This window comes from Dermacentor albipictus, chromosome 5 (assembly GCF_038994185.2).
Source record: "Dermacentor albipictus isolate Rhodes 1998 colony chromosome 5, USDA_Dalb.pri_finalv2, whole genome shotgun sequence".
NCBI lineage: Eukaryota > Metazoa > Arthropoda > Arachnida > Ixodida > Ixodidae > Dermacentor > Dermacentor albipictus.
This window is the reverse complement of record NC_091825.1, coordinates 5,504,519-5,514,697: the sequence shown is the minus strand read 5'-3', so window position 1 is coordinate 5,514,697 and position 10,179 is coordinate 5,504,519. Positions and strand designations below refer to the sequence as shown.

The window sequence follows — 10,179 nt, the reverse complement described above, 5'->3', positions numbered from 1 at the left end:
CAATGAGTGGCTGGCCTTTACTATTCCCAGTAAGGTCCAATGTTTAGCCCACTGGTAGCATGAACACACCAGCATGTGTTTCCACAATAGTACACCACAGTGACGTTATCACACAATAGGCCAGTATGTGTTCATTTCACAGATAGAGCACGGCAGAACACGACACTAGCATAATGCAACAGGAGCAGCTTGTTTGCTATACTTATGCACAGCATGCTTCAGTGATGCCCGTATATGTCGGGGTCAGTCCAAGCTGCAATTGCAGGATAAAAAAGCTAACATATTTATTTGGTCTTTTGAGGGTTCCTCTGAATTGCCACTAAGGCATGCGTCGCAGTCTTTTCATTCCTTGCGCTCAGAAACAGGAAATGGCTGGGATTCTCACAGCCATGCAAAGATGACAGATTGTGGACACTTCACAGCAGGGCTACAGTAAGCGTGGCATTTATGCAACAGTGAATGTGCCACTTACGACGGTGGTCTACAGATACAAGCAAAGGATTAAGGATCCTCCTTGCGAGCTAGGTCTCAGGCAGATGAGCAAGACTGCAAAACAGTCAAATTTATTCCTGGCAAGCCAACCGCTTCTGTGCAGAGAAATCTGGGCAACGATCCCACGGAATACACTGCCTTAGCGTTTCACACATGCATGTGGTTTTTGCCGCTTGTGCACTGCATTGTGCACGAACCATGCACTGGTGTGTTTATGCTAACAATGGGTGGACATGTAGATGCACATACAGAACAAACAGAAATACTCTGAAATATTGAGGTAAAAAAGATCTTGCGTCTAATGTAAGTATTTCGCACACAAGTTTTGTACAGTAGCAGAATAACAGCATTTCAGAAAACCATGGCTTTGCAATGGTAGCAATTTCACCAATACAGAAGACTGCCATGACATTAAAAAACAAAAACAATAAAAAGTTCTCGCACACAAATTCTGCACAAAACCATATTGATGGAGCCTAGCAAGAGCATGACTTTGCAAGTGATTTGACAATGCAGATGACAGGCAGAATCCTTCCAATGCATGAAAAAAAATTCTGCAATTGCACTGTGCAAAGTTAAAAAAAAAATCCCTGAGTAGCTGCCTCTAGTCCACGAAACATGCCTTGGCGTAGCCCAGCAGATCCCCTAAGTTCCACCAGATGCACACGCCCACAACCAAGCAGCCTCTGATGCCTGTGCAGTCTTCAGGTCATAGCTGCAGTGCTTTACAATGGAATGGCCTCCACTTATTCTGCATGAAAGTAAAAGAGCAGAATGATAAAAAAATGTGAGGTTTGGGGAAACAAACGAGTACAAGCCTGCTTTGTGGATAATGATCAAGCCATTGCAAAATCAACATCCTGCTCATATGAGTGGCAACCTGAAGGGGCCAGCCATGCTGTAGACAGCTGGTTTTAGCTTTCAAAGCGCACTTTTGCAGTCAAATCAGATGCAAAAATGCAGTGGCACTCATAGGAAACGTGCATGCATACAGCATTATAATGCATCGCACTGGTCTCCCACTCTGTTCTAATCTAGTGTACGTCCCTACATTCACTTCATTCAGGTACACCTGTGCTATGAAGATTGTTACTCATGGGAGAGCTTCCTGTTTATACAGCAGAAGTGGTACCCATATTTAGAGATCAAACCTGCATGCCAAACCTCTGTGGTGCATCATCTAAGCTGCTGTATTCATGTACACTTGGGATAGCAGTTGGCAAGGGCATATTTAAGAAGTATGTTCAACATAATCCCTCTCCCAATCCCTTTTTGATAAACCTGTTAGTGCTGTGAGTGTTCGTCCCACCCACACAGCAAGTTAGGCTTATGTGCTACGAGTATGACTGCAGCATGATCCTAGGTAATACGCAACTATTAGGTCTTTTTCTTTTCATTCTTAATGCAAAAAATGCACAGGCTTGACTTTAATACACCATTTATCACTTCTAACCTAAAATCACAGCTGATGCATGCTGAACTAGAGCTGTCTTTTATGTCAGCTACATTCATGGAAGGCTCCTCTAAAAGCAGAGACTGAACTATGTACACATACATAAATGAAGTACAGACAACAGTAAATTTTTAATTCAGAAAACCAGTTAACTACCAGCAGTGTAGTCATACTGGCCTACATTTAGGCTGCTTTAAAACATCAGTTTTGATCACAATGCAGAAGCTTGAGCTAAGTATTAAACAGTTCCAACTGAGCCATGCAACTCAGTTGGAGAAACCCATGTCCATTTCTAGTGGAAAGCCACTGTGGCCACTATTATGATGTGAATTCATGTTGCTAAGTGGTAATTTAATTTACTTATTTCATTTTTTGAGTTTTTTTCTAAAAGTGCCCAAGAACAGCTATTATGCCTTAATATTGTTGCATTTCTGTTACACAAAGAACACAAAACCAAAAAATAAAACATCTCAAACAACAGCGGTACAAAGTGCAACAAAAAATTGAATTAATCAAATACACGAGCCAGATAATGAGCAAATAGTAGAGCTAATATATCAAGATCACGATGCAAGGTACTTTGTTGTGTTACAAGAGATTGTTATAGCGTTAGAGGTGCAAGAGGATTTCACATATAAAATGCTAGGATTAAGCAATTTAGGGCGAGGCATGCATAACGTTACAGCTCACAGTAACTGCGGACAGGAGAAGTGTTTGTGAAGTAATCACGGTATTTCCGCCTTATTTGTAGGGGTCTAATATTATACATGCACAGTACACACTCGTAGGCATAAGATACACGGCATCCAAGAAATGGATTGTACAGGACACAAATGAAATATCACTGAACACATACAATTTTTGCAACATTAGTCAGTCAAATTAATACAGTTCCATACAACAGAACTAAACTTTAGCTTCGAGCAGACAAACAAAGAATACGAGAGAATAACACAGCTCACATTCGTAAACTCTTTACTCTATTTACTCGCATAATGATCGCACCCCTGAATTTTGTTGTCAAAATTTGATTTTTTTCTTTCCCGTGTGATGATCGCACCCTGAACTTGTCACAGCGATATGTTGTGTGCCAAGTCTAGCTAACGATGATCGCGCTTACCATCTGTCGAATGCTATGTGAACAACTCTTGAAGACATACCAAGTGATCTGCACACACCCACCTTTCTCTTTCTTAACAGATGCCTCATTTCATTCCTTTCATCACTTTCCACACTTCCTTGAAAAAAAAAAAGCTACAACCAAACTTGTCTCGGCTTTATTATTTGTAGGCTTCATAATGGTTTTTGTCAACAACAACACAAACGGCGCCTTTCGATTCTTCTCGTATGCACTCGTAGGCACGCAACAAATCGCGAGTAGCAACAATAGTGGTCACGTTTGCACTGATACGTTAGAAGAAGAAGTGTACCCTATTAATACACCGACGCTCGTAACGCAGCTAAGATATTCGCCCACCCTTAGCAGAAACGTGCCATATTAGGATAGCAGTGAAGACAAATGCTGCAGTTTCCACAGCGTGCCCGCCATGTGTTTCTATGTCACTGGCAGCTAAGCGTGCCCCTCTCTGTTTCTGTCCTCTCAAATTGGACATGGCTACGCTACTGTCGCAAACTTGCCAATATTAACGATATTATTCATTACTGATACGGAAGAAACTGTTTCAATGCACGTTAATGTACTCACAAGAAGAAAAATAATCCCGTTCAGCTTCCTCCGCCGGCTACCATTTTTGTTTTGGTGTCCCGAACTGACAGCAGCAGCTGCCTGCTTGTCATCCCGCAGCAAATGCGGGATGAAAAAAAGAATTCTTTTCGTGGGAAATTTAACCTGAATTGCACCCCTGAATTTGCATAATTTTTTTTGACAAAAAAGTGCGATCATTATATAAGTACGGTCGTCTTTGATATAAGGCCTAACTTTCTGTAGAATGCATTAACGATGCTTGAAGCATGTTCTTCGAAAGTTAGCCGGAAGTCAACCAACATTTTTGAGTCACGCTTACAACTCGCTCTTCTCTAAGGAATGTTATCAAGTGAGTATTCGGATAGTAAAGGGTACATTCTGCGATTAAAGAAATCAACATGCGGCACCGCCTCTCAAGCTGCTGAAAATCGGTGAGGTAAAAGCATACCTTGAGGCAGGCAGACCTCAGCGCTTGGCTTCTTATGGCTGCTGGCCCTTTCTGGAGCATGCCTTAGCCACGATTTGATGGTGTCTTCAATATCGTTAGTGCTGCCTTCTGTCATCCGTCTTGCAGCAACTGAAATAAGCAAGTTCCCACTAATGGTGAGAATAGCAAATATAAAAATTTTGTAGTGAAGTATTATAGTACAATGAAAGCTTACTATTGTTTGAAAGTTCGTCAGGGGAACCTGAGGGTACACAAGTCCGTTGGTCACCTGCACAGTAAAGAATAGTGAGCATTTAATGCATGCTTGTACTTTGCATTAATATCAAAGGCTGTCACATTGTGGGACCCCAGCCCATTTAACATTCTACCAGAACTGCTCATCTCCAGGTTGTCGCTAGCAGCTGCAAAGTGCATTCCAGTTGTGAAGTTAGGAACAAGCCACAGATACATCTTAGAAACTTTTTTGGCTTACATACACATGAAGTTAAACATATGACAGAACTGCCACATTAAAAATTATAGCCCTTCACTGAAAAAAAAAGTAAAAGCAAGATTTATCAAAACTCACTGTGTGAGCTAGAGCCACCTGCAGTGTGTGATCTGGAGCCATCTGCACTGTGTGAACTAGGGCCACCTGCACCACCTTGCGGCATGTCATTCACATCTGCAGAGAGTGATTGCAGTGAACCTGTGAATGCATAGCTATAGTGAACATATGTCATGTTATTGATACACATATATGGTAGACATTCCATAGGATGCTCCAAAATGCAAGAGTGCTAAGCAAATGATTGCAGTTGCAGTCTGCATTTTGTTTACATGTTCAATATCATAGGTTGGCATACCAACTCATCAGTGCATTGACTTGCATTCTCTGTGCTCACTTTACAGGCATGATGTAAAGTTTTAGTGAGTTCACAATTTGCTTGCAACACACCATGGACATTTCAATTTTATAAACTCATTTCTTTCTTTTCATGGTGTTTTATGTCCCAAAGCTACATACCATCTATCAAAGGCACTGAAGTATGTTTTCTGAACTTGGGCCGCCTAGGGTCCTGTAATGTGCACCCAATGCGCAATGCATGTGTTTATGCATCCCGCTCCAAATCATATTGCAGCTCAAAATTGAGCCTGCAACCTCATGCCCAGAACAGTTTCTTTTTTACATTCTAAAGGTGTAATTTCACACCTGCGCATAGCTATGCAAATCGCTCCTCTAATACATCAAGACAGTTTGCAAATGAATTGTAAGAAGGTAACCTCAAGCTTTAGCATTAAAACATTCAATGTACATAATAAATAATGAAGCAGGTCAGCTAACTATATGACATGACCCATTATCCAATTCAAAACTAAATCATGCTGGTTTATCAACATAGCTGCCAAGAGCCTACTTCTCACTTGAACAGAAGTTTAACACCCTAACAGCATAAACTGAAATTCAAACAGGAAATAACTGGCCAGAACGCTTGCTTTACATTGCTATATAGATGTGTCATGTACAATGACTTGCAAGTCTGTTTATGAGCAAACAGTAGCCACAAGTGTACGTTCTTTAATGCGGGTGAACCTAGAAATGAAATAATACACTGCTGTCACAAGTGCTTAGGTTTGAATTTATGCCAAAAGTAGACGTTAGGTGGCCATGCAAAATGAAACACAAACCAAAATCAACAAGGAAACGTATGACCATTCCTTGATTTGTCAGCCCGTATGTCGAAGCCCTCACAGGTGACAAGAACAATTCAATTAATGGCTTATATTACACAATGGGGAAGCACTTTATTCTTTGTGGATTAGGAAGCTCAAGCTAAAATAGATTTGCACTGTATTACCATTGAGGCACTATCTATAAAATGTCAGTCACATAACTTCAGACTCTTCACAGCTGTCTTGCTGCACTGCAGAAGCAGAAGAGAGGCCTGGGAAATAATAACTCACCAGTAAGCAAAATATATTAAATTTACTTTTTAACTGCTAAGTGTCAGGATACCATAAGTAGTAGAAACAAGTATTTTGAATTCACCTAGTGGGAAGTTGCTTGGTGGAGCTGGAATTTGCTTGCTGGAGCTTTGCTTGGCCTTTTTGGGTGGCGGTGGTGTGTCAGGCTCATCCGAGTCAGACCACTGAGCTGGTGGCCTCCTTGTCCTTTTTCCTTGAGACATTTCCGATCCTGTGCCCAGGTCTGATGTATACTGGCTGTCATTAAGTTTGGCCCTTGCTTGTTCATATGTTGCTAAAACAAAAATTCAACATTCAACTGATTTGTATAGAACAAAAAAGGCTTTTATGTACACGATACATACCAAATACCCCTTTCACTGCTACGCTGTAGCACTTCCAGAAGGTGTCTGGTGGTACAGATTTCTTTACTAAGGATGTCACTCTGTTGCCTTTGAGGTTGTCGGGCCACGCACACTTGTCACCCTCCACCCATGTCACTGGCACCACCTCCACCTGTTTGTCCTCAACGAACTCAGCGATCACATAAGCCATCTGAAAAATGAAGCGTCAGAAGTATTCAGTGGTGGCGAAACAAGGGAAGCCTCTGCCTGGAACCAGTGAAAAAGCATTTTCCCAAGGGACTTGCCTTCACCATAATGACATGTCTTCTTTAAATGTTGGCTGCAGCCAAGGACAGCCGTTTTACTAAAGTTCAAGTATTTCAAGCCCTTTGGCTAGTTTGAATGTCGGCTGTAATAAGCCACATTATGGATCGTTGCACCTATGGACCAACTATCCCAGCAGCAAGTTGTGATGGGAGCGGTATGTGTCACCAAGCCATTTAATCTTAGTGCCAGTCAAAGGCCATTCCCAATGAAATCCGATTATCCTTGCCCAACATGATCTGGCTCTCCATCCTATGCCTGCGAATTTTCTAGTGGCATCCTACTACTTTGTCGAAGTGTCCTACCCTTGGCACTCATTTTGCTACTCTTATAGACCAGCTATCTGCGCCAAGCATTAATCAGCCACCAGGCTCAAGACCACAAACCACATATGACAGGCATTTGTCATGAACAGCCAATAAATAACCTTGAAAATAAAGGCATAACATGGCAGCATTCTGCCAATACTAACCTGTGGAAATATGGTTGAGCAGAATAGGACTGTGCGGTGAACTGCCCTACAGTGAGTGTGCACGGGTTAATTACAGGATTATTTGAGGCTTATTTCTTTCATTGCTCACTGTTACCCTCCTTTTCACTGCATGTTTCACAAATAACTAAACGTTACGTAAGGTAATCCACTAAGGGCTGCAAAAACTTCAGGATTATTAAACTGCACTACACCAACCTCTATAAATTTGCAGATATTATTTGAAGTTTCTGCGAATGCTAGCTAAATCTAGGCCTTTAAATTGTGTGAAGCTCTGGAATAACCAGAAACTTTCCATTCAGTGGCAGCTTCACCATTTTTTGGAGGTTGTGCAGGGACCAAGGCTTCAGGCCCGATAGCCCTGATACAACATAAATGCCCATTCTGGAAGACTCAAAGGGTAAAGAATAGAAATCTTCCTTGATGAGAAACTCTTGGCCAATTATGCATGGCTGCTTAGACCCTCTGATATAGGCTATGTTTTTTGCCAGAACAACATGGCCATCCTGTGCAAAGCAGTTGTCTCTTTTAGACAATGCAATTGTATATGCATCCCATGACAGCCTTTCATATTCAGGAGGGCAGCATTCCGGCAGCAGTTCTCCTCGACTGTGAGGACGGCTAAAATGTACAGGAATTTCATCCCATGTCTGTCTGCGTGTCCAAGACTGGCTCTCTACCATCATGTTGCGCAGCTGCTCCAAGGGTTTTCCATGCTTGCGCAACTGCCTCTTGAGCACCTGCATGTTGTTCTCAAATGGGAAGGCACTGAAGGAGTCTAGCTCTCCATGTATTTTAACATCAGAAGCAAGATGTATGAGGCTGTGCACGTTGAAAGAAACATGCTCGTCACCATACAATTCGCGGAAATGTGAAACAAAGCATCTCAAGAGCTCATCGGCATAACCAGCATGCTCACGACACAGCTCCTTGTTTGCAAGTATAGATAACGACGCATGGAGCAGCAAAAAGTGCTGGTATAGATCATCTCGAAGGCAGAACTTGAGAAGCAACGGGCCTGTGTAGAATACAAAAAGTCGGAACTCAACCGCCTTCCAGCGGTCGAGCTCATCGAGTCCGCGTGGCCTACGGGGAAATTCACTAGGGATGTGAGGATTTAGCAGCTTGCTCTTCTCATTGAATGTGTGCCTATCCAGAGGTCCCAAACGAACCCGCAGTGGTCCAGAAATCCACAACTGGAGCAATTTCCGCATGACACCCAGTAATGCAAGATGCATGTAATCAAGTGGGAGGTCATTTACAATGTCAATGGGCAGGTCCAACAGGCAAGATTCTCCCTTGTGATGTTCAACATCATGCTGCTCCCTGAAACTCTCATCCGTTCGTAACGGACAGTCCATGTCGCAAAATACTACTTTTCCATTGATGTAAGATCCCTCGACTGTACACTTTGCGCAACCACTGTACCCTCCATGGCCTTTTGTCATAGTAACGAAAGCTCGCGCTGGAGCATCACAGATGACCGAGGCAACTGTCACCTGCACAGTGTCGCCATTGATATTCACACCTTGCACAAGCAAAGTTTGCAGCTCTCGAACAAAAGGCCTCAGGAAATCATTAGACGAGGATGGCTTAGACTGTCCAGCAAACGCACCCACAACAAATGGGGGCACATTGCCGCAACCACGGGGTAAGCACTGTATGGGCCACAGTTGCATTTTGGAGCTCTTTGACAAGGGGAGGCCATCTACATTAAATGAGAGTGGAATTACAGCTGGCAGCTTTTCTACATGAGACAATGAACGCTGAAGACCCACAGCAAGTCCGAAATGACGATACTTTCCTGGCGCCAAAGCACAAATGGGAAATTCATCCAGGTTTTTTCGAGGGGTCTGCATAAGTGTACGACCATCCTCCGGTAACTGATGAAGTCCCCCCTGTGTCCTTAGCGTCTTCAGCAAAGCTGTTAGCGCCCTTCTTTTGATACCATATTCGTTTGCCCATTCACGCAAGGAATCCTGCAGTCCGTCATGTACGCTTGTGCGCTCTTCACTATCACTTTCACTACTACCAGACTCAAGATTGACTTCTGCCCACTGTTCCCTGTCATCTGCGTCTACGGACGTGAGGTCTTCGTAACAATGCTCTTCAAATCCCGCGATTGAGCGATTTAAGTTTTCTAAGCTGTTCCCACCGCTGTCACGTGGTGCTTCGAGAGGTTGAACAAATGCTATTTGCTCCGAGTCATGCCGGCTACTTTCACAACCCCCCTGAACTCCTTCTTTCGCAAAAACATTAATAACTTTCCTTGTCTCCCTGCTTGCCTTCTCGCAAGCACGCCTGTCGGGTGGTCGCGACATTCAGTGCGTAGGAAGCGAGAACAAAGCAGTTTCACTTGTACGCAATAGGCTTACTAACAATAGCCCTAACCGCACTTTGTGAAGAGAGTCGGTACAACCCGCGCAGAAACTGGCCCTCGGATCACACGCACGGAACAAAAGATCTCTCACCGCGTTTCCAAAGTGCAAGGTCGCAGTGCGTCACTTGAAAGGCGCGCGAGAAAGGCACCTGCATTCAATAATATAAAACGCGCCACGGCACCCGCAGAAGCCAGCGAATCGGCTCGCACGTTTCGTGACGGAGCACGCATGGGGCACGTTCGTCGCTTTTCACACACATTGATGACTATGACGATTGAAGGTGCATATTACAAAAGAGTAACGTAAACTACTGAAACCGAAATGCCACAAAGCCTATTAAATATTCAAAATACCTTCAAAAAATTTTAGTAGTTTGAGCAGAATACAAATGCGCATAATTCATGTTGCTGAAATAGAATGAAAAACAGTTCTAGTACGACGGTACGGCTGGGTGAATAGAACAGGAACATCGGTTTTGTTAACAATACAAACATTCATTTGCTCAGAACAGAACAGAATAAACGCGTGGACTATAGCATACTATTTTTTATAGAATGATGCCCTTGTACTCCACACTGTGGACGGTGCGCGAGGCCGC

General features: G+C 43.1%; 1 protein-coding gene across 2 annotated transcripts; it reads right to left on the bottom strand.

Moving 5' to 3' along the window:
- Nucleotides 1–767: 767 nt before the first annotated feature.
- On the bottom strand, nt 768–9,960 carry LOC135917169 (uncharacterized). Of its 2 annotated transcripts, XM_070538239.1 has the most exons (8): nt 9,672–9,960; nt 7,183–7,228; nt 6,408–6,597; nt 6,128–6,337; nt 4,667–4,762; nt 4,313–4,366; nt 4,099–4,227; nt 768–1,243 (listed from the first exon to the last, which is right to left on the bottom strand). In XM_070538239.1, exons 1-8 carry the CDS (start codon nt 9,809–9,811, stop codon nt 1,239–1,241), a joined length of 870 nt encoding a protein of 289 aa, XP_070394340.1. In that variant the 5' UTR covers nt 9,812–9,960; the 3' UTR covers nt 768–1,238. The 2 variants fall into 2 exon arrangements, with proteins under 2 accessions (XP_070394340.1, XP_065306746.1); XM_065450674.2 differs by lacking the exon at nt 7,183–7,228 and having other exon boundaries at nt 9,672–9,782.
- Between the last annotated feature and the right edge of the window lie 219 nt (nt 9,961–10,179).

Coding starts and splice junctions, on each gene's coding strand:
- LOC135917169 (XM_070538239.1), bottom strand. CDS start 9,811: ATGCGTGCTCCGTCACGAAACGTGCGAGCCGATTCGCTGGCTTCTGCG. Junction 4,763..6,127: donor ACCAAGCAACTTCCCACTAG/GTGAATTCAAAA, acceptor CACTCTCTGCAG/ATGTGAATGACATGCCGCAA. Junction 4,228..4,312: donor TGACGAACTTTCAAACAATA/GTAAGCTTTCAT, acceptor TGCTTATTTCAG/TTGCTGCAAGACGGATGACA.